The 27,761-nt window shown below is 43.7% G+C and overlaps 1 protein-coding gene across 1 annotated transcript; it reads left to right on the forward strand.

Moving 5' to 3' along the window:
- Positions 1 to 142: 142 nt before the first annotated feature.
- PDCD11 (programmed cell death 11) lies at positions 143 to 27,730 on the forward strand. The gene is made up of 36 exons (XM_068398686.1): positions 143 to 265; positions 1,107 to 1,218; positions 1,807 to 1,938; positions 2,119 to 2,286; positions 3,201 to 3,362; positions 3,996 to 4,119; positions 4,488 to 4,669; positions 5,326 to 5,433; positions 5,893 to 6,099; positions 6,427 to 6,551; positions 7,191 to 7,251; positions 7,944 to 8,090; positions 8,212 to 8,463; positions 9,346 to 9,489; positions 10,195 to 10,395; positions 10,964 to 11,134; positions 11,536 to 11,755; positions 13,516 to 13,668; positions 15,736 to 15,851; positions 16,018 to 16,538; positions 17,043 to 17,105; positions 17,569 to 17,677; positions 18,187 to 18,276; positions 18,601 to 18,703; positions 19,237 to 19,414; positions 20,085 to 20,141; positions 20,942 to 21,064; positions 21,366 to 21,488; positions 21,678 to 21,873; positions 22,262 to 22,384; positions 22,717 to 22,860; positions 23,948 to 24,198; positions 24,856 to 25,024; positions 25,297 to 25,450; positions 26,022 to 26,187; positions 26,890 to 27,730. The coding sequence occupies exons 2-36, from the start codon at positions 1,117 to 1,119 to the stop codon at positions 27,059 to 27,061; spliced, it is 5,517 nt and encodes a 1,838-aa protein (XP_068254787.1). The 5' UTR covers positions 143 to 265; positions 1,107 to 1,116; the 3' UTR covers positions 27,062 to 27,730.
- The last annotated feature ends 31 nt before the right edge of the window (positions 27,731 to 27,761 follow it).

Here is a 27,761-nt window from a genome sequence, read left to right on the forward strand (position 1 = left end):
GCCACCGCGGGCCGCGCCGATTGGCTGCGCCCCGCAGAGGGCGGCTTCTCCCCGCCCCCTCGCTCCCGGTTGGCTGAGAAGCCGTTCGCTACTTCCGCTTGCCCTTTCCCCCCTGCCCCGTGTTCTGCTTCCGGCGGGCGCGCCGTGGTGCCCGCGTGCGGCTCCCGGTGCCGTTCCCCCGTCCCGGGCTACCCCCGGCGGCGGCCCGGGCCTGGGGACAGCGAGCAAGGGACTGCAGGGGCCAGAGCGGCGGCGGCCGGGCGAGGTAAGGCCCCTGCGGGCAGAGCTCCAGCCCTGCCCGGTCCCGCTGCGTGGCGTGGCCGGTGCAGCCGGCTCGGTTACGGGCCGTGGAAGGTGCCTCTGTCGCCTTTGGAGCGTGCCTTGGTGGCCTGTGATTTTATTATGTGCTTTCACATTTAAAGGAATTTTATATGTCTAACATACTACTTTAAATTTGACAACATAGTGTTTCAGGGCTAATTTCCGTGGAAGTGCTGTTGAGCAAAGCAGTAAATAGTATGTGAATCGTCACTTAGTTACTAAGGTGTGTTGTTTACTGATTGAAACGTAGTAAGGTTAAACATATCTGTTAAATATATAAGGAGATACACTTTTAGCTTACACAAAGAAGTATCATATGATGTTAACCTTTAAGTATGGTATCCAAGAAGTAAAAATGCAGACCAAGCTTCTTTAGTGTTTCACTCACGACTTTCTCCTTGATGACTGAAGCTGGTAATTTCAGTTTGTCTGCTGAATGTAATAAAGGTCTGTTCAGGAAACGTACGGCTAAAGCAGTTTTATGTATCTCTATGTGGGGCATCTTAATGCCTTAAAAAATTAATACTTCAATCTGGTAGAATTGGGCAATAGTAAAAAGTGTTGGGGATGCAGGTGTTTAGGGGGACCGCTGCAACACTTCAATGTAGTCAAATCGTAAATACATTTGCACATGAATTTCTGTTTCATCACTGACTAACTGTAAAGTAGCCATCTGAATTCTTTCTTAGTTTGGGGGTAATTCACTCTTATGTCTCTTAAGTGTTTGTGAGGAACAACCATAACAACTGCAAGTTCAATCTCTCTTTTTGTCATTTGTCCTATAGAAGTGAAAGCATGGCATCCATGGAAGAAAACTTTCCTCGAGGGGGCATCCAGAAAAAACCCACAGAGGGAAAAACCCCCAACCCAAAGTTAGAGCTGGACAATTTATTTGATGTATGTTGTTTGTGTGTTCACACTTAACTCTTCTCAGAGCTCTTCCACTGTCAGAATATGACCTGCAATCCTTCCCATCCCTTACTGCTATGGTAAACTATAGAAGGGACTTACATAAGATAACTGCTGACATCCACTTTTATCCTGATCTCTTAAAGATCCCTGATGTCTGATGCATGTTGAATGTGATGACAGAAGCAGTTCAATCAAAATTATTGATCAGGCTTTAGCTTTTAAACTTTCCACAAGCATCTTATCCCAAGGTGCTTGTGAGATGAGGCTGGTGTTAGTGGGTTTAGACTAAGTTTGGTCTTTCTTTTTCTGTTAGTAGAGTGTGGTGCAGATCACTTGCTCCATTCTTTTCCATTCCCAAGATTCACAGTTTTATAAATGATCAGCCTCAGCCCAAAAAGAGGTATTTGGAAAGACTTGCATGTAGACGTATAGCAGTTAGCAAGTTTGTTCTCTTTTTTCCTCCAATCCTAGTATTTTCTAATTTTATTCCTGGCAGCAGAGCTCTGCCTTAGTGCAAAGTTCATCTCTCTATCCACTTTTATTTTTTTCCTCTCTGCTTATAATCTGCTTTAGGTTCACCATGAAGAACAATCCCAGAAAAGAAAAAGGAGCCAAAGGGATCAAGGGAAGCAGAAAAAGTTCAAGGCAGACAAAGCAGTTGCTCCTAAAGATAATGTTTTGAATATTGAACCACTCACAATTGAGGTTTGTGGATAAATGTTTGATTTTGTGTGCATCTCTCTTCTGGGCTACATAAAAATGGCATATTCTTCCTCGCTAAACCTGTAAAATAGATCAGTGATTCAGGACAAGAGTGTGTTTACCACCCTGTTATCACTGACTTGCCAAGATATCCACAGTATGCTGTTCTTTCTGCTTTCCCAGGCATTCTGTGAGGGGGTGCGGCTCCTTGGTTGTATAAAAGAGGTCAGTGACTACGAGCTAGTCATCAGCTTGCCCAATGGATTTTCAGGATTTGTGCCAGTCACGCAGATCAGTGATGCCTACAGCAAAATGCTGAGCAAGCAGGTGGCCCAAGGAGAACTCCTGGAGGTGAGACCTTGGACTGGGGCTGTGATTTGTGCCTGGGAGCTAGGGAGTGTTAATAATACCTCAGCACCAACCCTGAGTTCTTGCTGAGGAGCCTGGTTTCTGGTGTCTCACAGCTGACTTGGATTTGATTTCCTGCAGTGCCTTAGCCTTGACTAAATGGTTCATGAACTTCATAGACAGCCTGTTGAACATGAAGAGATTTGTGCGGACTATCTGCTGCTGAAGCTCAATTCTGATCGTTGGCTGTAGGCAATGGTGGGAAGAAGTTAGGGAAGTGGTTGGAAGAAGATGTGAGGGTGCAGGCATTTCTCAGGGGCGTGGGGAGTAGCACGGTCCTTGCAGTTTAATTGTGTGTTGACATGTGCAACGTGCCGCTGCGTAGGGCTAATGTAGACTGACCTTGGTTTGGAACTGGCTTTTCCAAGCAAACTTTGCAATTTCCTGATAATGCAGATTGCTAGAAAGAAAGAGGATGTAGTAATCTGTTACTCTGTCTCTCTGGTGTCAGTGCTCCATAAATTTTCCCAAGGTGTTGTGGAATGTGGGATCTGCCAGGTACACTAGCTGTTTGATGGTGGTGTTTTTCTCTGCTAAAGAGGGAGGTGAGGTCAGAGTCACTGTTGGCTCTGTATATGTTTCCTCAGCTGCACCCTTCTGACTCCAGCCCACACAGTATTCCTTTTTAAGCAAAGCCTGCTGATGTTGCTAACATCACATAGTGTTATCCCTGCCTCTATATTGAGATCCTGGTGTTTGTGGCATTTCCTGCCTTTTACTGTAGTGTTGACAGAGAAACAGGACTTTCCTATGGGATTTTGATTTCAAAAGCTACTTCAGTAACGAATTCTGGCCTTCTTACATTATTTAATATTGTCAAATTTGTATGTTTCTCACTTGATCATCTTGCCGGGCAGGACCTGAATTCGCTCTCGGACATGTATTCTCCAGGGACACTGGTCAGATGCATTGTAACCAGTGTTGAGAAAAGTGCTGATGGACGTCGCAGTATCAAATTATCGATCGACCCGAAGAAGGTCAATAAGGGTCTGAATGCTTCAGCACTAGCATCAGGCATGGTACGTGTTCTGGGTCTGTCACAGCCTCTCTAGGCTTTGGAGGCGCCTCTTGCACAGTGCTTAGGGGAACATTTCAGTTTGTCCTTGCATGGGATCAGAGAAGAACATGGAACTGCTCCCACCGTGGAAGAGACCTGAGAGGAGAGGGCAGTATTTGGTCTTGGCTCCAGGTTGTCACTCATGAAATCCATTCACCAGATTCTGTTTCAATATGGATAAATTATTTAATGACTTATTTCTGAGTAGGTTTCTTTGTTATATGTGCAGAAAATAATATTTAACCTGCTTTGCAGAGGTGCTTAGTTGTTTAGGTTTTGTGTTTCCAGCTGTATGGTGCAGGCATGTGCTTGCAATTAGAGCACCTGCTATTTTTGAGCTTCCCAATTTTTTCCCTACCGGTTTGTGAACTCCATATGTGTGTAGTTGTGTAAGGGTAGAGTTGAGACCCCACTGCCAGATGAGCTCTGTAATCAGAAAGAATGTAATGTTCTTTCTGCTGCTCTGGAAAACTCAGCTCTCTGTCCTTGTGGAACAAGTGAGTATTTGGGTGGGGAATCTTTTACCAGATGTGCATTCTTTGAAGACCCAGCTGTTTTGTCACGTTACTGAATTGCAGTGCTTCCCTCCCAACAGCTACTCTCCGGCTTTGTGTCTAGTGTGGAAGACCACGGCTACCTCATTGATATTGGAGTCAGTGGCACTCATGCTTTCCTACCTCGTCAGAAAGCCCAGAATTACATCAAAGCAGTCAAGAAAGGTAAGTAGTAGTGCAGGAGGAACTGCTGGGGTTAAAATGGGGGTGGAGAATGACAGGGATTAAAGATTGTTTTATCTGTGGTGTTAGTGTACCTCAATGAGATTGGGTCAAGGTAGAGTCTTTGTGAGTTGCTGAAAACATCATTTTTGTGGCTGGTCTGCAAAAAGCCATTGGGTTTCAGCCTCTTTCCTGACAGACTATGTTACTGTTCCAAGCCCATCCGTCCCTGCTGGCAGTAGACTTCACTTAAATTGAGAGGAATTCTAACTTCATAAAATAGAGGGAACTCTGAAAAAGCTTTGAAAAGAGGGGAAGGGAATCCCTCAGTGTTCCTGGTGGAGGTTTTATGCTGTGACTTGTCTTTGCAGGGTCTGACTTGAAAATAGGCCAGAACCTGAACTGTGTCATTGTGGAAGTAAAGAACGAGGGAAGAGTTGTCCATTTGTCCATTGATCGATCAGAGGTTGCTGCATCCCTTGCAACAGAGCGACAGAACTGGACGCTCTCTAATTTATTGCCAGGGCTAGTGGTGAAAGCTCGAGTGCAGAAGGTAAGCTCTGGTTTGGCTTTGGTTTTTTGTTTGGTTTGGTTTTTTTGAGCCTTGCTGAAGGTAGGGAGACAGGTGAAGTAGGGATGGAAGTCCATGCCCTGGAAAATTCTGTGCTTGGGCTCAATTACTTTACAGTAGCAAATGCTACTGTAATCTGCTAGACACTCAGAATCACAGAATCAACCAGGTTGGAAGAGACCTCTGGGATCATTGAGTCCAACCATTGCCCTGACACCACCATGACAACTAGACCATGGCACTAAGTGGAGGGTCACTCCCTCCACTTCATTCAGCTAAGGTCTGATCTCTGTCCTGGTTGTGATGCCATGAGTATAAAAGCTTCCGTCTGGAGTTGATGATGAAGCTTGAAGCGGAACAGGATCCATTTTGTGCTTCTCTGGCCTTTCCCTAGGAAAAGTATTCCACAGGTTAGCAGTAGTCTTCAGAGTAAACACAGCATTATTGAAAAACTGAAGGATTGTTTTTGCAAAACAACATAGAAGGCAGAACTGTTAATGGATTTCCTGTCTCTTGTGATGTGCTTGTTGATTAGCATGACAGTGCCTTTTTGTGAAACGTGTGAATTGCTCTCTGTTTCTGAGCTGCATGAAGACTGAGTGCAAATTTTTTTGGCATCTTTTCCTTCCCCTCTCTAGGTGGCCCCACTCGGGATCAAACTGAGCTTTCTGTCTTCCTTCACTGGCATTGTGGATTTCATGCACGTGGACCCAGAGAAATCCGTGAACTATTCTCCAGGTCAAGTGGTAAGGAGGGTGGAGGATGGCTGGAGTTCGTATGTTGCTTGCAACATCTCTTATCTTCTCCAACATTTCGGTGGAATAATCTCGGAAATCTTACTGATGGTAGCTGTCTTTCTCATCTTTATTTTAATTACTATCATGGCTGCTTTAGAGATGTAGAGCACAAAGCCATTCCTGGGGTAATGGAAGACTTACTTGGGAAGCATGAGAGACTTGCAAGTGATAGAAAATTTCTTGTGTGGTCATGTACCAGACTAGCCCCTAAACAAAAGACAGAATCAAAAACCCCTTGTCTGTGAAGCTGTTAGGACTGAAGTGATATCTTAGTAGCAATATTGGGAAGTGCTTGTACACGGACAAAGAGTTCAGGTACCAAGCATAATGTCTAAAAACACGAGCAATGTGCCTTTCTTCTCTTTTGTTTACAAACTTGTGTTTAACGAACATATTATCTTCTCCCAGGTGAAAGCTTGCATCCTCTCTGTCCACCCCACCTCCAAGGTGGTGCGGCTTACTCTACGGCAGGCCTTCCTGCACCCTGGGGGATCCCCACACCAGCTCTCCAATGATCGCATGGGGGCGGTGGTGGAGGAGTCAACAGTGAAAGCTTTCTACAAGCAGTTTGGTGCCATCTTTGAGCTTGATGATGGCACTCTTGCATTTGCACGGGTAAGTACCAGGGCAGTGAGGGAAGTCCTCCATAGCTATATTTGCCTCCTGGGGAAGGAAGCTAGGAGGAGGTTTTATTTTCTACCTTTATGTTCTTTGTGAGACAAATACAACAAAATTAGGACAATGTGGAAGGTGTTTGCCAAATCATACCTCCTCTTGGTTGAGTTGGAATGTAGGAGGGTTGTTGAGGAAGAACTGGTGAAACCTGCTGCACAGAGCGAGTATGTTAGAGGAGTGTTTTGGGCAGATGCTGTCACTTCAACCTAAGGTCTATATCGCTGCTTCCGTTTTCCAAAGACTAAATTATGATTTGTTTTTTTCTAGTTGAAACATCTCTCAAAAACCAGAAAATCCCTTAAACCTGGGACATTTAAGACAGGATGCAAACATAAATGTCGGATCATTGACTACAGCCTGATGGATGAGATGTGTATTGTATCTCTGAAGTAGTAAGTTTCATAGATTCTTCCAGAAAATTGGTTGAAGGATTAGAAGGGTTTGGTTGAGAGTGGAAAATACTACATTGGTTTGCTGGACTGGAACTTGCCATTTGGGGTTTTTGGTTTGTATCTCTGTTGTCTCATGTCAGATTGTCTGGGCACCTTGCATGTCTTCCCCATACTACAGGGAGTTGGGACACCATCAGTATAGTTGGTGGGCTGAGGCACAGGGAGGCTAAATTAATTCTGCCGAGATCATGTCAGAAGACTGTGGCTGAAGAGGAAATTCAACTTTAATCTTCCAAGTTCGAGCCTGTTTTGCTTCTCTCTCTTAGTATTTCCATCTATGTGGCTTTAAGCAATGTAGATGATGGGTTCCCCTTTCATGGAGCCATGGCTGGTGGCCATAACTGTGTGGCTGTCACCTGGAATGGAGCCTGGTGAATCTCCCTGAGCTTTATGTCCAGAGAGCTGTTTTAGGAGGTGGGTCAGTTGGAGTAAAACACAGAACTCTGGAGTTGTAGAGCACTGGGGGGTGTGGGGGATAATGGATATTTGGGACAAGGCAAAGAGGGGACTGTTTCCTCTTATCCTGGATTTCCTTCCAAGTTGACTGATTGGTCATCTCTTGCTCTGTCTTCTTCCTAGTCAGATTATTGAAGCGCGGTTTCTGCAATACCAAGATATCCACACAGGGGATGTGGTGCAGGTGAGCTTCTGAAGGACTGATGCGGTACTGTGTGGCTGTTATACTTAGAACAATGATCTAGCTAATGTGCATTTCCTCTGCTTAATATATATATTCAACTTCTGATCCAGACTGGTGAGATGAAAGTGAGGAGAAAAACCTCTCCCTGCCGGACTCAATTAACGGAATGTAATACTTGTCTTTGCCCGTTCTGTTCAGGTTTTCATTGATGATGCTGCCAAGAAAATAAAATTTTAGCCACAGTCATTTATTTATGGCCACGAATACATTTTTAGAAAGACTTGAGTCAAAGAAACTAAAACTCGCCCTCGAAGTGAAAGTTCATGTATAGACGGGCCATCACAATCAGCTGATGGGCAGAGTTACTCAGTTATGGTCATTGTTATGTTGGAATTATGACTGTATTGGATATGTCTCTGGAAACAATTCTAGTTTGCAAGAGTCAGTTGGGATTTTGCGGAAGTAGCCTATGACTAAGGGAAAGAGGCTGTAAGACAACCTTATGTAATGTATAAAAGTTAATGGGTCGTATTGGTTGGGTGGAGTATGGGTTGGACTAAGATTTTTTTTTTTTTAGAGGGTGGTTAGATTTGGTGGTAATAGGTGGTGCAATGTCTTGGCTTTTTCATATCTGTGCACAGTCTGCTTTTCATGATCAATTTACTGATCCTTTTGCCTATTTTGGGTTCTAGGGCAAAGTGTTTGCATTGAAACCCATTGGGATGCAAGTGAAAGTGACTGATGGGATTAGAGGGCTTGTGCCATTCTTGCATCTCGCTGATGTGATCCTGAAGCAGCCTGAGAAGAAGTACAACATAGGAGATGAAGTCAGGTGTCGGGTGAGAGCTGCCAGGCAGGGTCTTTAGCTGCTTTGCACTCTTGTTCTGAATATTTAGCAGCTGAATTGATCAGACAATGGCGGACATGCTTTTTGAACCTTCTTGTACTCCATTCTTGTAGGTGCTAGAGTGCAGTCCTGCAGGAAAGAAGCTGATCCTTACTCTAAAGAAAAGTCTTGTCCAATCAAAGCATCCAGTCCTGTCCAATTATGAAGATGCAAAACCAGGTCTGATCACGCATGGCTTTGTGGTGTGTGTGAGGGAGTTTGGCTGCATTGTGAAGTTCTACAATGATGTCAAAGGTCTGGTACCCAAGAATGAACTGAGCTCAGAACCCATATCTTGTCCAGATAAAGTCTTCCATGAAGGCCAGGTAATCAATGTACCTATGTCATGCCTTGTGTTTGAATGCAAAACAGAAATCTGCAGTTGTGTTGGCCCCCAACATGGGTTTTCCGCTGGAGGAACCAGCTATACCAAGAGATATTCATGTCCTTTCACTTTAAATAATAGTTGTGCTCTGTTTAAACAGATTAGGTTGTGAAAGGGGCAGCTCTTCTTTGAGTATTTCACAGAGCTGTCTTTATTTCTAGGCTCTCTCTGTTCTATGTGCAGGAGGCACCATGGTATATGATATAGGGATGACACTTGGTTGAGTTACTGAGATCTTAGTAGAAGTTTGGGGTTCTAGGCTGCAGTTTCTTCTGAGGAAGTTAAAACTCTTATCTACAGAATGAGAAGGATAAGGTTTTCTGCCTCTGCATTATTCTATTTTTCTTGTTTGTTTCAAATCCTGCACATCTTAAACCAGGCACTCTGGGAACCATATTGTTTGCCAAGTCTTTGTTGTGGGCAAGCTTATAGGGATCTCAGCCCTCTTATTTTTTTCTGGTGCTTTTGTTTGTCTTTAATCCTGCTGTTTGTTGGCTGGCTAAGGAGAAGGGTAATCTTCTAGTCAAGATTTCTGACTGCAAATCTGGAGATGGGAATTTTATTCTCAACTCTGCTACAGACCTGCCACATACTTCTAGCAAGTCAGTTAATGATTATGTACTTCCATTTTCCATCTGTGTGATCAGAAGGACATTTATCTCTGGTTGAACCTGTTAAATTATAGTCACTGGCCTGCTGTCCTTAGGTGTTAGAGAAAAGTGTTCTGTGTATGCATTACCTTGTCTCATTTTGTAGGTGGAAGCACACGGAGGGGGAGGTTCAGCTGAATTAAACTTCTGTTTTATCTTTTTTTTTGCTGCAGGTTGTTAAAGTAATGGTCTTAAAATGTGAGCCCGAGCAGGAAAGACTCTTGTTGTCCTTCAGGTTATCAAGCAAGCCTGCCCCGGAGGACAAAAAGGAATGTACTCCAAAGAAGAAACAGGAAGTGAAGTATCAAATAGGAGAGGTATTGAATTCAGTGACTGCTCCCTCTTTTGCCTTTTCCTACTTGTTTTCCAAACAATTTGATATCACTTTGAACAACTTTGCTTCAAGAAAAACTATTGGTGGTCAGGAGCTAGCATTAAATGTGCGTTTCTTATTGTGTGGTTCGCTTCCTGGATCAAAACCAGGATCTCTGTTGTCAGAGGTCAGGATAGAGGAGTCCCAGGACAGTCCTTCTGGAGGTACCAATTAGTGCCCCTACTCCTAGGCAGAGTCCTCTTTCTTCTGGATGCTGCTGATGTTCTCACTCCAAAAGCAGCTGCTTTTGCTCTCTGGAAAAAGACAGCTTCAGAGAAATGTTTTTAAATGCTTCCCTGTTATCTTTGGAATGAGTACAGTTTCCAGCACCCTGCAGATATTGCTAATGCAAGAACAGGGCAGTTCTAATCTTGTTTAAATTATTCCCTTTGCCCTTCAAATAAAAAGTCATAACCGAGAGACTGTTTCTAGCTCTTGTTTTCTCTGGGAGCTGAGAATTACTTTTTATTTTACTATCAATGATGGCATGCTTTTTAGGCTCAGCCCTGCTGATGTGAGATTTTTCTCATATATAGCTGGGAGATCATGTCGGAGCCCCTGCAGCACAGCGTTTCATACCCTGTGCATCAAAAGGAATGACTTCAAAGACACTTGGAATTTTATATCACTGTATTTGTTCTCTTTTCAGATGGTTGATGTGAAAGTCTTGAAGAAGAAAGATAATGGGCTAGAGGTTTCTATCTTAGAAGATGAAGGCAATGTGATAGCCTTGATTCCCACAATGCACCTTTCTGACTTTGTTGCTCACTGCAAGCTCCTGTGGCATTGTCTTCAAGAGGGAGATGTCCTGCCCAGAGTTATGTGCCTAAGTGACAAGGGAGAGCACATTGTATCCTTTGCAACCTCAACCAGTCCAACAAAGCCAGGGGGAGGGGGGAAGGGAGATGCCTGTCAGGAATCCAGAGTATCTGCAACAAACAGAAGAAATACTAGTTAGTGTGTTGAAGTGGAAGTGCTTCTCAAGCTAGCAGTGCTTCAAAGAGTCATTATAACTTGCTTATGTTAAAAGTGAGGCTCAGCTGCTGCTAGAATCCTATCAGAACCAGGGTTTACTTGTGAATTGACTGATCTTCCTAACAAGCTTCTGGGCTGTTATCACCACCTTAGCAAAAATTTTGCTGTTTTTGTAGCAAAAATCATAACTGAAATATTAGGAAGTTAACATTTCTGCTAGTGTGAAGCATACGTCTTTAATGTTGAGCAGCTTAAGAGACACTGGTTGCTAACTTTTAGTATAGAGAAATCAAGACAGAAATTGGAATTGCAGGATTTTGAGCTCCTGTACTGTCTAACCTGCAAAAAGTGCTCTAGCCCAATGGTTAGCAGCACCAAGAGATGTGCTTGGAATCAGGCTCCTTTCATTCATTTTTCCCCGTGTTTCCTAACTGGTTGGTCAGATCTTGAGCAGAAAGTCTGCAGTGATTTCTGCTGTACAGGAGGAGCAAGTTGTGAGAAGCTTCTCTGAAATCCAGCCTGGCATGCTGTTGACCGGTTATGTGAGGAATGTGATGCCCTTTGGAGTGTTTGTGGAGTTCCCTTTTGGTGTGACAGGACTGGCGCCCAAAGTGGTAAGCAATGCAGTCACTTCAGTAAACAGCGTGTGTGTAATCAGGCATGCTTGAAACATGATGTTTAGCAAAGGTACATTAACAGGGAGGGAACAGTAGGGCTGTGGATCCTGCATTTGCACAGCTTCGTCCAGTAGGGTAAAAGCTGCTTTGAGGTTTGTGTTTTAATTCACTTCCAAAATGAAATAAAGGACTGCATTCAAGTGAGTTTAAGCTTCAGACAAGGATTTTACGTGACTTCAGTAGTTCATTTTAATTGATGGCTTTTCATTAGTCTTTGTTAATTTCTCTTACGCGTTTTTTCATGAAGTCTTAACTCAAACTCTTCTTCTGAACAGCACTGCAGGTGGTTGATAGCAGCTGTGCTCAGTAACCCTTGCCCCTTTGTTTCCTTTGCACAGAGCATGAGTGACAAGTTTGTGACAGACACCAAGGACCACTTTGTGGTGGGACAAACTGTGATCGCAAAGGTGATGAGCATTGATGAGGAGAAGCAGCGTGTGCTCCTCAATCTGAAGCTGTCAGAGTGCAGCTCAGGCGATTCTGCTGCAGAGAGCTTTACCCTGCTGAATCAGTATTTCAAGGAGATGAAAGAAATCAGGAACTTGTTGAGAAGAAGAGGTAAAAGATTGCACATGTTCTGCTAAAGGGGATCATATCACAAAAAAGGGTCTCCAGAGGAACAAAAAAAGCATAACTATTTTCTTTTAAGTGAAAGAAAGCTCAATTCAAGCAAAGACTTGGATTCCAAGAGGAGCATATTAGAAGAAGGATGTGTGTGCAGTGTCTGCCATTGACAAGAAGGCGTTTTGGAACTACAGCTGGAACAAGCCAAAGAAGCTGCTCTTTTCATTGAAGTCTGCTAGGCTTCTTACATTGATTTCAGGTTGAAGCTTAGAGAATTAAAAATAAGGGAATAAACAGATGAACTGTGAGGTCCATTTATCAAAAGAGGAAGGGAGATACAATGGTACTAAGGGATGAGTTTCTTGAAGGGCATATAAAGGTGAAAATAAGGAAGGCCAGGGTGAGATCGGATGTTCTGTGGACCAAAGCCTTTCTCCAGCCTTGGAGACACTTTTTTGGTGTGAATATTTGTAATTGCTTTATGAACGAATCTAAAAGCTAATCAACTGAGACATGTGGCAGTAATTTCACCATTTAATTATGTGTTACATGAAGAATTGTCTCTATCTGTTTATTCTTAATCTGGCAGTGGTTAATTTTTAGTATTCTATGCTCTTGTATTTTAAGAGCTTTAGTCTGCAGACCTGATTTCTCTGGTCAGTAATCAGATGTTAAACTCCAAAGAGCTTACAGATATAAGGGATATTGGGCCAACCTGTGAAACCTATCTAATGTGCCAACAGAGGTCTAGGCATATGGTTCTTCTGTTGGTTTTTGGTGTGTTTTTGTTGGTTTTTGGTTTTTTTTTTTTTTTTAGTGGAAGTCCAGAAAGAATTTATTTCTGTGTTACTGAGTGAATTGCCACAAAGCATCAGTGGAGCAAAACAGGCTGCCCAATGCCCAAACCTGAAATTACTGTTTCTACCTTCATCTAACAGTGATTTTTAACTATGACAGTGATGTACACTAGCTTTGTTTTTTACTGGCAGTCAAGAACAGCTCCTACTAGTCTTATGGTACAGAAATCCACATTTGTGCATGCTGTGATCATCAAGTTGTTTTTCATTGATGATATTTGTGCATGGGATAACTGATTTTCACAGAGGAATTTTTCAACTGCTCAACCAGAATCTATAGTGATGCCTTTACGAGCTTCAGTATGAGGATAATTATGCTGGCACTCAAGTGCTTGTGATAAGTCAAACCTGGTACTCACAGGAGGATGAGTTTGTACAAATAGATTTGCCTGCTTGTATTACAGGTTTGCTGAACGAGTCCTCCGTCAAAGATTTTATCACGTGCTGTTTTTCTAGTGTTAGGAATACTGGATGTATTGCAGTTTATCAAATTCTATATTTGCCTTTTTAGGTTCTTTTTATATGCAGTACTGTTTAATGTTTTGTTTCCTTTAATTGTGAAGTGACAGGTCTGTTTTGTGTTTTTAATATTAATCTATTTTGCTTTCACCTTTTTCTATATGCAATGCTGTGTGACAGTGTTTATGTAAGATTGGAAAATGTTCTCTCCAAAGTTATCAGATCCTTAATTTCACAAAAGTGTTTCTACTTTGATTAAATCTTAGAATTTACTTCTTGGTATGTGTGCAGATTCAGTAGCCTAAGCTCTGTTTTCTGTTATGGAGGTGGATATAAATTCTTGTTCATGCTTCTTGATCAAATGTGAAAACTCTCTTTGTTTTGTGAAGCAGCAGCATAGGTAAAGCTGATTTCTAACTTTTTCTTCCCTTTATTTAGGGGAGTCCAGCATGGCGCGAGGCCTTTGTGAATTGGTGCCTGGGAAGGAGCTGCAGCTGGTCGTGCAGGGTGTGAAGGAGGATGGCTCAGCACTGTTCAGTGGCAGCTGTGTCACAGGCTTTACTGTGACAGCCACTCGCTACCATTTGGGAGGTGAGGGTCTTTTCTTTGACTGATTGCTTTCGTTTTCAGTCTTGTACTTTGAAACCTCTGTCCTGAAATTAATTCTGCTGAGGAACCAGCATGGGAGGAATCTGATCAGACTAGGGATGGGCTTAAGGAGTCGTTTAGTTTCATGATGTGTTGCTGACCCATTTGCATGATTCAGAAGATATCACTTAAACCTACCTGTGCCTCTGTTACACCATCTGTAAACTGGACCTCATCATGGCCATATCTTGGCCTCATTTCTGGCTGGCAACCGGTCACCAGCAGTGTTCCTCAGGGCTCAATCCTAGTGCCAGTTCTGTTCAACATATTTGTCAGTGATCTGGATGCAGGAGTTGAATGCACCATTAGCAAGTTTGCTGATGGTAACAAACTGGGCGGTGTTGTTGACTCTCCTGGGGGACAGGTTGCCTTGGAGAGGGATCTAGATAGATTGGAGCATTGGACAATGATTAATGGGATGAAATTTAACAAGTCCAAATGCCAGATTCTGCACGTAGGACGGAGTAACACTGGGCACACTTATAAATTGGGAGAGGAGTGGCTGGAGAGCAGCCCTGCAGAAAGGACCTGGGAGTGCTGGTCGACAGCAGGCTCGATATGAGTCAGCAGTGTGCCCTGACAGCCAAGAGGGCAAACCACATCCTGGGATGCATCAAACACAGCATAACCAGCTGGTCAAAAGAGGTGATTATCCCGCTGTATTCAGCGTTGGTGCGGCCTCACCTCGAGTACTGTGTGCAGTTCTGGGTCCCGCAGTTTAAGAAGGGTGTGAAGGTCCTTGAATGCATCTGGAGGAGGGCAGCAAAGCTGGTGAAAGGGCTGGAAGGAATGTCCTATAAGGAGAGGCTGAGGACTTTGGGTTTGTCTAGTTTGGAGAAGAGGATGCTGAGGGGTGACCTCATTGCTCTTTACAGCTTCTTGAGGAGGGGAAGTGGAGAGGGAGGTTCTGATCTCTTCTCCCTGGGATCCAGTGATAGGATGCATGGGAATGGTTCAAAGCTGCACCAGTGGAGTTTTAGACTCGACATCAGGAAGCATTTCTTTACTGAGGGGGTGGTCAAACACTGGAACAGGCTTTCTGGAGAGGTGATCAATGCCCCAAGCCTATCAGTGTTTAAGAGGCATTTGGACAATGCCCTTAACAACATGCTTTAACTTTTGGTCAACCCTGAATTGGTCAGGCAGTTGGACTAGATGATCATTGTAGGTCCCTTCCAAATGAAATACTCCATTCTATTCTGTTGGGCATCTTGTGGGGTCTAGTTTGTGCTCTGAGGCCCTTAGTTGAAGCATACTGTATGTAGACAAAGTATTAATACAAGCTCCAGCTTACTCGTTTTTTTTCCTTCTTACTTTAGAAGCATGTTCCTTGGAGCATGCTCTTTCTGAAATTGCTGTTAATTTTTCTTTTAAATCAATGTGACTTTAAAACAGGACTGCAATTTCGGTACTTTGCAATTCAAAAATTAAAGCAGAAAAGTGCCGTATTATGCAGAACCAAACAAGTACATGCTGAGATAATGAATAAACCAATGAAACCAATATAAACTGCTAACTTCAGCAGGAGTAATATCCCAGCACTTCTGCATTCAGAAGAGTTGCTTTGTTTCCTCAGCAACAGATAGACTGATGTTTTTGTGCAAATGTTAGCATAATCTTTTTCAAAACCTTTATTACCTTGAATTTGTGTTTAGTCAGCCATGTCTGTGTTATTTAAGAGTTGCATCTTCATAAAATCAATTTAGTTCTTCCATAAAAGTATCAGACTTTTTTTCTGAATAAAAAAGCCATTTTTTTTTTCTCTTTGCCTTTAATGTTGGAGAACTCTGTTCTGTTCTTAAAGAGGTGACTTATACATCTGGCCACTAAGTTGACTTTGTTACACTAACATAGTTACAATTAGTAACTAAGCAGTCTTTTTATCACTGTGGTCTTCAGAAATTAAACTGAACCAGAGGCAACCCTTCCTATCTGTCATGTGCCACTAGCTCAGTTGCTCTTAATTCTTCACTGTCATCAGGAAATAAATCTTCTTGTTCTTATTTGTAGACAAAAATGTTGTTCCTGGTCAGAAAACCAAGGCATTGGTTCTTCATGTGAATGCCCTTACATCCAAGGTGTATGTTTCTCTTCGGGAAAAACTATTAAAACAAAGAACCAAGCAAGTATGTGTTCAGTTTTTAGATCTGTGTATTTCTGTTCATCTGTTGAACTCTAGGCGATTAATGAATTTGGGTGGGAGAGGCTATTTCCTTCTTTAGAAACGTGGGAGGCAGAGTGGAGGGAATCAAAATCTCAGCAGGGTAAGTCACTATCTTCATTTCTGTCTAGCGACTCACAGAGAACTCCCAGCACTCTGCCGTTGTACAGCACATAGCAGAAGAGTTTGCCATCGTGTCTTTGTTGGAAACAAGCCAGCTGGCAGCTATCCCCATAGCCTCTCACTTCAATGACACCTTCCGCTTTGACTCAGAAAAACTGAAAGTGGGTCAAACAATCTCTGCAACCTTAAAAGTAGTGAAGGTGAATGACCATGGAGTCTTATTAGCAGTACAAGGCCCAGCAAAGAAGAATGTTTTTGTAAGGGTCCGGAACGAATCTGAGACGGCGTTAGAAGAGGTGCTTCCTGCTGTTACACACTCGCTTACCCTGGGGGATATTGTTACTGGTACTGTTAAATCTGTCAAACCAACCCATGTCACAGTTGCTATTGATGACAAGCTGACAGGTTCAATCCATGCATCCCGGATTCTGGATGAAGTGCCCATAGGCTCTTTTACAACGTATACTCTGAAAGCTGGACAGAAAGTGACTGCCCGAGTCATTGGAGGCAGAGAAGTGAATACTCACAGGTGGGAAAACATGCTCATAATATTACTTCTTGGGGAATGCAAGGGGTGAAACAGTTCTGTGATTCTGTGAGTTACTCAATTCAGATCATCTGGGCTGCTCCCTCTGTCACCGGATACTGTTACAGCTATCTTTGCTGGAGTAGTTGAGGCCTGAGGAAGTGTGCTCTTACATTCTATCTGAGATCCACGTTTTAGTGAATTAGTGCTCTACCTATGTCATTCTATTTATCTTGAGTATAGATTGCAAGAAAAAAAAAGATTTCTAAACTCTTAAGGTCCAGTGGAAGTCTTAAATGCAAACAGGATTTGGTCCCAGGGGCTAAATTTGCCAGAGTATTTTGGGTACCTAAATTGCCACTGAAATAATACTAGGAAGAACTGGAACTCAGAGGCTTCGGTAGTTTTAGAGGGCTTACACCTGTTTTTTTGCCAATGCAGAGGTGTGACAGGTGACTGGGGCTTGGGGAGATCATGAGAAACTTCGATCCTTTTCCTGTTCTTTAGGTACCTGCCCATCACCCATCCACACTTCACACAGTCCATTCCAGAGCTCAGCATTCGACCAAGGTAAGTGTTAGCCTCTGTGCTGTCTGCAGATACTTCACAGACCTTGTATCCTTGTGGGTTCCTTCCTTTGTTCCTTCCATTTGTGAAGGAGCTGACCACGAACAAGGAGCTCCACATGTATGTGGTGTGGCAAGGCCTCTTACTCCCTTTCACACTAACTTGGGTCTGGAGGCTGTGTTAGACCTCACAGTGCTCTCCTAGCACATGATTTCCTTTGAATGTCCTTTTGTCTTCAGGTTCTGCCAGTCTGGATTCTGGTATGCCCCTTCATGTCAGAAGGATTCCCTTTTAAGCCCAGGGAAGAATTAATTCCCTGCAGAAGGATGCTGCTGGGGAGGGGATGGACATCACAAAGGCATTGTCACAGTAGTACTGGCTCACCATAATCTCTTGGGTTTCTAACTCTTACCTTCATCATTAGGATCAAAGCTGTCTTACTGATGTCTTCTTTGTTTGCAAACAGCGAAATAGAAGGGCAAGTCGCAGCAATGGTGAACCTTAAAGAAGGCAGTGCCCTCAAGAAACTTGGACTCTACAATGTTGGACAGACAGTCACTTGTTTCGTGAAAAAGGTGAGGTCAGAGTCTTCCTAACAAGTGTGCTGAGGAGGCAGCAAGTGGGGGTGACCTCAAGGGCCTTAGTTCAGACCTAAACACTGACACCACTGTGGTCTTCATTAACTGAGAGTGGCCCATGCAAAGTGTAGTGTCTTATGGGGAGAGTAGGAGAATGAAGTCACATTTTGTGTGCTTGATGGAGTCGAGCTGACTCATCCTTTTCAATGTGCCTATTTGTTGCCAGCAGATGCTTCCCACCCTGCGCTCTAGCAAAATGGCCTTTGAGAAATTGCATAGGCCACTAGCACAAAGTATGCTCACTACTGATCCCCTGTGTGCACTTGCCGGTGAACCATAGCGGCATTATGCTTGTAAAAGTAGAAACCAAATCACTGGTTTTGCTTGGTGCAAGAGCCAAGGCTGGAGTACTTCTCTCTAGCCTTAAAAATTAGCGAATCCACCAGGGAAGGGTTTTTGTCCCAAGGTCTCATGCTGTCTTTCCTCGTTGTTTGATGTCTTCTCAGTATAACATCCTCAAAAATTGGCTGGAGGTAGAAGTCGCCCCTGACATTCGAGGAAGAGTTCCTCACCTGCTGCTGTCTCTGAACACCAAGGTGAGAGGCCATTACAGATAAGCTACAGAAATTTTTTTTCCGTGCACGTGGCTGCAAGTAGTGACTGCAGACACTTCTGACATCCATGTGAACTCATAGTCCAGTGCTCTGCCCTTTAGGCATAACTGCCCCTCACTGACAAGCAAGTACTATGCCTGTAGCTGGCTTGGCTCAGATAGCAGAGCCGTTGAAGCAATGCTGAGCTGTCAGTCTCTAAACACATCTTTGGTGTGTACACTTAAGTGTAAAGCTTCATAGGAGAAACATCAGAGTTGTACAAAGCTCCTTTTCTGGTAGTAAGTGGAAATCTGTCTTTTCTTTCAGGTCTTAAAACATCCAGAAAAGAGCTTCAGAAATGGCCAGGCAATATCAGCTACAGTGATTGGAACGGATGTCACCGAAACAAAACTCTGCTTGTCACTGACAGGTATAGTGGAGCCTTAACAGCAGGACCGCGCTGCATATGATGCTTTACTTAGAGGTGGGCCTGCACTGATCCCTCAGGTGAAGATGTTACACTCCAGAGCCAAGCTGTACCTCCATGTAGGACAGAACTAACCCCTGGGACACTGGGTTGTTACACAGGTGTAGCAGCATGCAAGGCAAGAGAGGTCAGACCTTTAGACTAAAGAATCACTTTCCTACTGTCTCAGACTGAAGCCCTTCTCTGAGCCCTTATGAACGTATTCCTTTCTGATCTCAGACAAGAGACGTACATTTGTCAACATTTGTCGGTTATTCTGGATCCTGGAACTGTGCAACTAGGGGACCTTGTCTGGGCTACCAAGGCAAACGTTGCTGTGAACTGAGAGAGGGCATAGACTGCACCTTACCAAAAGTTGATGGGTTTGATATGTGACTAGGCAACTAAAATCAGCTTCACTGACTCATTACCCCTGTTGCTTTGGTTGCATACTTTGGAAGTATTAAGAAGCCCTCTCCTTCCTTCACTTTTTCCAGGAATTCAGTCACTGGAGCAGGGCACCGTCACTGTAGGCATGGTAACAAAGGTGACTCCACACATTGGTTTGACCATTGTGCTGCCAGGTGGGAAGACTGGCAAAGTCAGCATCTTTCACCTGAATGATACTTACACAGAGAATCCTCTGGGTGACTTCAAAATTGGCAAGATTGTCAGGTCAGTAATTCTCTTTCTTGTTCCCTCAAGCTGCAAGGCTTAGAAATGTCCCCCTTTAGTGACAGGCTTTTTGCTGCTGTAAGATGATGCCACACCTGTAAAGTTCAGTCTGTAGCTAAGAAGTAATGCTGACTTATGACCTTATATGCGTTTGGGTGAGTGTCTTGTGTTTTTCCATGTATGAAGCAGCCCCTTTTCAGCTGCCACCTTGGCCTGTGTTTTGAGAGTAGCTACTGTCTTGGCTAAGGTGCTGATGGGACTGAGGGAATCCAGTTATCCCAGCTCTGCTGTGATTCTGTGGGCTGTTTGGCAAGTCAGTTGTCTTTTCATTTTTTTAATGCACAAGTAATTGCATTTCCCTACTTCACAGACTTGTTGGGAGTGCTGGAGAGTGCAACAGGCCAAGTGATGCAGCTGTAACAATCTAAGTCTTTTGTACTAGCAATAGAGACTGGGTAAAGCAAGTAGATATGTTTCAAAAAGCCCTTTAGCTGGTTTCATGAACTGTTGTGTCATGCTGGTTTGTGTTAGACAGCAAGTGCTCCAAGGGACAGAGTGGTTTGTTTCCTCTAGAGCATCATTCTGCTAGTGAAAATATCTATTTTCTACCTGTGGCTTTTTTTAGCAGGTAAAAAAGCTTTCGGTTTTCTCCCTTTACTCTGCCATGCAGGTGTTACATCCTCTCCAATGAGAAGGGGAAAATCCAGTTATCTCTCCGGCAATCCCGGTATGTGTCATCCTTCCAGTCTGTTGATCTCCTACTAGTGAAGAAAACGATAGTGAAATACAGTAACGGTTAGTTTGGGCAGATCAGTGTGAAGTGTAAAAAGGACAAGGACTACATTTTTTTTAAGGGATGAGACTTGTTCCTACTTCAGGAAGATTTTCCTGCATATCGGCAAATGTGAAGGTGTCTGACACCTAATGTAGAGCTGATCAAGTGGGTTCAGATTTAATTTCTGTTTATCATGGTTTCTAGACCTGACTTAACTTTTTTGTTTGTTTATTTGGGAAGAAAGGGAAAGTTCCACCACTGAATTTGCAATACAACCATGTTAATTTTCAATGTTCAGCTGCATTTTAACCGTTTGGATTAAATAGCAGACTCAGTCCTAAATGTCTCTTAAAACTGAGCCTCTTGCTTTGTCTTCTCTATGGAACAAATGCATAAACCACATGGAATGAAGTATCTTAGAAATAAGTGGGAAAAAAAACCTAAGCCGATGGTGTGCAGAATTTCAGACAGCATTTTACTCTCCTCGTTTTCTTAGTGTCAGAGAAAGCCAGGCTGATCTGTTTTGTTTGGCTCTGTTTACAGCAGCATGTCTATTCCCTAATGCTATGTACAGCTTGGCAGAGGTGCAGATAGTCCATTAGTCATTTGAATAAACTGAAAGGTGTCTCTGATCTGGGCATTTTCCAGAAAGTACCAGCTGTTGTTAATACTGATTTCTTTTTTTGATAACCAGAGCAGAATGTGGGTTATTCAGACAAGTGCTTTAACTTCTAACCTCTCTTTTCTTTTAGACTAAACCCAAAGAGCATCAGCAAAGTGGAGGATGTTGAAATAACATGTATTAAGGATGTTAAAAAAGGCAAGCTAGTGAGAGGCTATGTCAAATCAATCACTCCATCAGGTGTATTCTTTGGGTGAGTAGCATAAGAAAATTATTCTGGGAAACGAGGGGTCCTGGAGAACTTATTCTGAATGTACGATTCTGGAATCTTGTTTGGGGGTGGTCTCTGGTGTAAGGCGACGATGCAAAAAGAAGTTCCTCCTGGGGAATCAAGATGTCATTGCTGCTTTCTTGAGCCTGTGAAATTAAAGTAGAGGAGGTTTGTGTGATGCTATATAGAGCTGGTGGTGCCACAGATAGAGTCACTGCACTTTTTTTTTTTTCCTTGTCCCCCACTATGGAATACTTATTTTTGGTTTTGTTCCTCTTCTCAGCTTGTCTACTTCTCTTCTGGGCCGAATCCTGTTCCAGAATGTTTCTCCTTACTTTGTACAGAAACACTCCTTATATGAAAAGTACCTGCCTGAAGGAAAGCTGCTCACTGCCAAGGTGCTTGGGTAGGTCCAATGTTCCTTAAAAGGGTCCATGAATTAGTAGAAAGGAGATGGTGGAGGAGGAGAGGATGGAAAGAGGGAGGATAAAAGCCAGGAAGATTTGAAAGAAGTTCATATCCTTGCAGTCATTGTAAATGTGCTGATTTTTTTTTTCCTCTCTTCTCTCCTGCTACTCCTGGCAATGCACCACAGTGTAAATGGAAAAGAAAAACATATTGAGCTCTCTCTCCTGCCTGAAGACACTGGGATGCCAAGCATCTTGCCTGAATCCCTCGGCCTACCACGATATGATGCAGAGGAAGAGAAAAGAGTGGCAGATGATAGGAAAAAGAGAGAAGAGCTTAAGCTGAAGACAAAACGGAGAAGAGGAAACTCTGAAAGTGAGCAGGTACTGATGTGATTGCACAGGACATGCTAAAGGGACTTGGAAGATCCACTGGGGTCAGGCTGAGGAATTATACAGAGTAGGAAAACAAAGATTAAATTGCATTGGAGATTAGCAAAGATCAGAAACTATTCCATTTGGGTAGGAGTTAAGTGAATTAGCAGCCCAGTTGTGTTGCCTGCCTGGCCCGTCCTGTTAATCTTGGCACCATATGTAGGTGAGCATGGGTTTATTCTCTGTTGTCTCTCTTGTGTGAGAGGATAGTGGGGGATGCTCTGCCAGGGCACCACCCTCTGTCTGCTGTCAGGCTCTTTACTTTGTGATCAGAATTGCTTTTGAGATTCATCACGGTTGCTGCCCTCCACAATGCACTTGTTTCCCCTCATTGCAGGAGACTAAGCCAAAAAAGAGGAAGGTCTGCCCAGCAGATGAAAATGACAGTGGAATTGAGGTCTATTACCGGGAGGAGGAGGATGATGACCAGGAGGAAGAGGTAGCTAAAAAGAAATCTAAGGTGAGAAGTGTGGAAGAGAACCTGAGCCTAAATGACTTTCCAGCCCTATTGAGATGTATTAGTTTTGACTTGGATGACAACAGGTATCATTGCTGCAGATAGGAGTGACACAGACTGGCATTTGTGTCTTCTGAGAATGGTTTGAGATGGACTGAATTTAAATTACAGCAAAGGTGACCAGAGGTTAATGTTTTTTGCTGGTGGGCTGTTTTCAAGTGTGAGAAGTCAATAGTGCTGGCCAGAGAGAAGCAAAAAGCAAACAGCAGTTATCTGATCTCAGTGTAAAAAATTCAAATTAAAACCCAGGGCATTCCCTGTCTTCATCCAAGCAGATAAGGAAATCTGGTGATGCTCCCAGGCTGCAGATTTCCACGGGCTTCACCTGGGATGAGGACATGAACGGAGTGGATATACCAGTGCTGAATCAGAAGGAAGAGAGCTCAGAGAGCGAGGAGGAAGAGGATCTACAGTCGAAGGTATTGTGTACTAGTGTTGCCTGCACAGGAGACACCACATGGTGGCTGTAATGTGTTGTCTCAGTGCCTGCATGTCTGTCTGCCCCATAGCAAAGCCTTTTAACCCAAGGGAACATCTCTGACAGCTCTGATATCATACAGAACTTCCTTAACTACTCTGAGCGCTGTGATTAGCAGCAGATGTCTCTGAAGCAGAGGAGAAAAGACTCTATTTTAGCATGGGTGCATGAAAATAGTGCTTGTTATGTTGGCGTGCTAAAAAAATAATTATTTAGGGTCAAACAAACATTTTCATGAAAGTAAAATTTTGTATTTGATGTCAGCTCTGTTTTTCACTTTTCTGAGAGTTATTGTAAATTTACAGGAAAACCTGGAGATGAAAAACCTTTTCAAATTATAGTCCTCTTATTTAGGAAAACACCAAAAATTTCTTCTTTTATGCTGTAATTTTTAGAAGAGTTTTCCTGTGAGCAATTCAGCAAAATCAGAAACAAGCTCATGAATTGCTTTCATGTTTGCTCTTCAGAATTTCCCCTGTCCCTCAAAACTCACCACTGTAAAGGCCATGCATGGCCGATGCTTTATTGCCCAAGGTATAGCTGCCTTGTGCAGAAAACTATGGCACTGTTGGTTTCCAGTGTAGACCTGAGTCACCCTAGTGATCCAGCAACGTACCCCAGTCTTGCACAATTTCTCCCCATGTGTCCTGGATTTTTATAGAGCTCAGGATGGTGGTGAGCACTGGCCTGGAGGGTAGAGAAGGAAGGTTGAGAGGAACGGCTGAAGTGTGAATCACAGCTGGGATGCAACTCTAGCAAAGTATTTGGTCCCTCAATGTATTTCATTAGAAGAAATGAGGTTTCATGTACTGCTGCTCTTCTTGGAGGTGTGAACTGTGTGTGTCTGTGTGTGAAGGGGTGGGTTGTGTGTACCTTTTTTCTCATCTCTTAAACAATTGGCCCCATCTCTTCCTGTGAAAACTGCCTAGCCTTGGGCATACGGGGGGTATGGCTGTACTTTAACTGGGCCTGCCTATTCCCACGTGAAGTGCCTGCTTTTCCCCAGTCCTCCTTTTTTGGTCTTTCAGCTGAAGAAACAAACAAAGAAGGAGAAGGAGCTAGAGAAGCAGAAGAAGGAGAAGGAGCTCTGCAAATTAGAGGCAGCCCTGATGGACCCCAGTCGACAGCCCCAGTCAGCAGATGACTTTGACCGCCTGGTGCTGAGCAGTCCCAACAGCTCCATCCTCTGGCTACAGTACATGGCTTTCCACCTCCAGGCTACAGAGATTGAGAAGGCCAGAGCTGTGGCAGAGAGAGCACTTAAAACAATCTGCTTCAGGTAATAATGGGGCTCCTTTCTTTGCCCCAAAGAGTAAATCATGGTGGGGTAGTTGTGGTGGGAGAAGAGCATTGGTAGCATCATCAGTGTGTGTGTGCCTCTGTGTATACAGTGGCAGAGACTGTTTCAGTGAGCTCAAAAGGATTAAATGGTAGCAATTGTCAGCTGGCCCTTTGAAGGTCTGGCTTGAGTCACCACAGTTGGCCTGCAGCTGACTTGCTGCAGCTCATGAGTGCAGTAACTCCCCAAGGTATCACTGAGCACACAGACATACCTCTGAGCAGTCAGAAGGGTTTGGAAGAGCATAATGCTGTCAGTGATGTTGTCCTTAAATCAAAACATGAAACAAACTCTGAAACTCTTCTTGCTTGTAGAGCTGCACCCTTGTGTATTACATCATCTTTACAGCATGATGAAGTATATTGTGCTTTCTTGACTCATGCTTGTGGTTTTTAATTACAAACAATAGTGTTCAAAAGTTGTAGTGTAAAACAACTGCTGTGCTCTATTCCAAAAGTGGCGTTTCAGTGAGCAGTATGCCACCTTCCTTTGTCCTGGAGACAGGCTACAAGTCAGTGAGTCTTTGTAGGGTGGTTTGCAAAAAGCTGATGAAGGCTGGTAAAAGGCTAAATATTCTTGTTCACATCTGTTTTTAAGGGAAGAACAGGAGAAGCTGAATGTCTGGGTAGCTTTGCTGAACTTGGAGAACATGTATGGTGCTGAGGAGACACTGATGAAGGTCTTTGAGAGAGCTGTTCAATACAATGAACCTTTGAAAGTCTTCCAGCATCTGTGTGACATCTATGCCAATTCTGAGAAGTACAAGGTAAGATAGTGCAAGCGGGTCCCAGGCACGTATCCCATTCAGTCATGCCAGTAAACTGCCAGTGCTGGCTGTATAATCTTCCAGCTGTCAGATGTTAGGCCTATCCTGTTCCTAACTGGGATTTATAGTTATGATTGACAGCGGACGAGGAACTATTGATACTTGCTTTTCTGTCATAAGTGTTTGGAGATAACTGGGCCAAGAGTAAGAGTTTTAAAGCTACAAGGCTTTATTATGATTCTGTGTGATCTAACCCAACTCTGCCCTTCCAGCAAGCAGAAGAATTGTACCACACAATGCTGAAGCGTTTCCGTCAGGAGAAATCTGTGTGGCTGAAATACGCCTTTTTCCTCCTGAAGCAAGGCCAGACTGAGGCTACACACAGGCTTTTGGAGCGTGCTCTCAAGGCTTTGCCCACCAAAGAACGTAAGCACTCTCTTCCCCATCCTTAATGTGGACCATGTGTTGATAGGTCTCCAGTAGATGGACTGCTCTGATATCTCTGCCTGTGATGATGTTTGTAATAAGTGAAAAGTGCAACCGGCTGGTCCTGAACATGCTGCCCTTGACTCTCAGGACAGGGGAAGTTTCAACCTGGATAGCAATGCTAAATCCTCCTGTAACAGAATTTGCTGTGATGGGCAAAAGCAAACCACCCAAAGCAAAGATGACTTTGAGTCTTACAGCCCTCTAGAAAAGTTCAGTTGGTCCAGTGCCAGGTTTGTGGGGTTCCCCGTGGATGCTGCAAGATGCATTTTGAATGTAAGAATAAACTTCTGTCTCCTGTGGAGTGTTGAAATGGGAAGTGAACTGTGACCCTTCTCTCTCCCACTCTGATCCCACCTTGGTCCAGAACCACTTTGCAACAGACCCTTTTGTCTCTGGGTAGAGATGGTGCTGTCTCTGTGCCTGCCTCTGTTCTGTGTAATTATCACTCGTGTTTGTCCATAGGGAAGATGGCTGCTGTGATACTCTAACATGTCATTATTTGTTCCAGACGTGGATGTCATTTCAAGGTTTGCACAGCTGGAGTTCCGTTTTGGGGACCCAGAACATGCCAGGGCCCTCTTTGAGAGCACCCTCAACACCTATCCCAAGCGGACAGACATCTGGTCCATCTACATGGACATCATGATCAAACATGGCAGCCAGAAGGAAGTACGGTGAGTTGTGCTTCAGCAGGCTGGGAAGGAGCAGAGTACAGTGCTTGGAGCAACGCTTGAAAAGAGCAGAGGTACCCTGCAGTGTGAGGTTGTATAGGGCCTCCCAGAGCAGAGCAAAAGAGAATTTTTGTCATCTAGTGGAAGACGACTGGCATGTGTTGGAAGGGCTTATCCTTGCCAGGACTGGGGAGACTCCAAGGAGATCCATAGGGCAGAGGGGGACTGATTTGTGAGTAGTGACCTGCATGACAGAAACTAGAAGACTTGCACTGAGGTTCATCTGTTCCTCTGGAGGGATTGCCTTGTTGTATCTGAAGGGTGAGATCAAGCCCTTGTGTATCTTGTAATGTAAAAATGGAGACTTTTTTTTTGTTTCCTTTTTTTTTCTGAGAGTTGACAAAAGGAAGTCTAGCTTCCCACGCTATAGATCCAGCCACATACTCTTAATGAACACAGGGTCAAATACAGGGGCTGGATCTTAGCTGAAGTTGACCAGCAGCCTTAGAGTTCTGCAAGCAAATAAAAGGCTTCTACTTTGAGGTTTTGGCCAGTTGTCAGGAATCACTCTCTTCAAGCACCAGCACTTTGCAGCAGGTTGAATGTCTCCCCTGACTCTCTGCTCTTTGTTCAAAGGCAGGATACAGGGCTTGTGTTGAGTGCTATCACCAACACAGCGATCTGAATCACTTTGGTTTCTTTCAGGGACATCTTTGAGAGGGTCATACATCTGAGCTTGGCACCAAAGAAGATGAAATTCTTCTTTAAACGCTACCTGGATTATGAGAAGAAATTTGGTACATCAGAAAGTGTCATGGCTGTTAAAAGAGCAGCACTTGAGTATGTGGAGACCAAGAGTGCCCTTGCTGACACCTAAGAATGGCGCAAGTAAAAGCAGACAGACTCAGCTCTCCATGCAGCGTGGGAACTGAGAGGTGTGGAGTTCCACCTTGAGTGTCCATAGACAGTGAGTTTCTGGAGAGTATTGGTCTATGACCAAACCAAACTGGAAAGAACAATCTAAGGAAAAGATTTGATAAAGGTTTGCAGCTTTGTCCGGATGTTACAAATAATCCTAGTCTGTTGATTACTTTGAAGACGTGTTTTTAAATATGGACTGGTTTATAACCAGTACAAACATCAGCGATACCTGTTCTCCTTTCCTGGGGAAGTGGTGCAGTTATGATCCACTATTTTTAAGTACAGTGATGTCTTATAAATCGATTTCTCTCTTTGTCAAGATGTCAGAGAAGATTCTTGCCTTTCGGCTGAGTTAACACTTTGAAAGTTTTATCTCAAGTGTCTTTGTATGCCTCACAATTGGCAGAGCAATGCAGAATTGTGGCATAGTTGAGGTTGTAAGGGACCTCTGGAGATCATCTGGTTCAAACCCCTGCTCAAAGCAGGGATCAGCTAGAGCAGGTTGCTCAGGACCGTTTCCAGTTTGGTTTTGATTTCTCCAAGGACGGAGACTCCACAACCTCTCTGGGCAACCTGTTCCAGTGTTTGACCGGATTCACAGTAAAAAAGTTTTCTTATGTTTAAATGGAATTTCTTGTATTTCAATTTGTGCCCTT

This window comes from Nyctibius grandis, chromosome 4, assembly GCF_013368605.1.
Source record: "Nyctibius grandis isolate bNycGra1 chromosome 4, bNycGra1.pri, whole genome shotgun sequence".
NCBI classification, from domain to species: domain Eukaryota; kingdom Metazoa; phylum Chordata; class Aves; order Nyctibiiformes; family Nyctibiidae; genus Nyctibius; species Nyctibius grandis.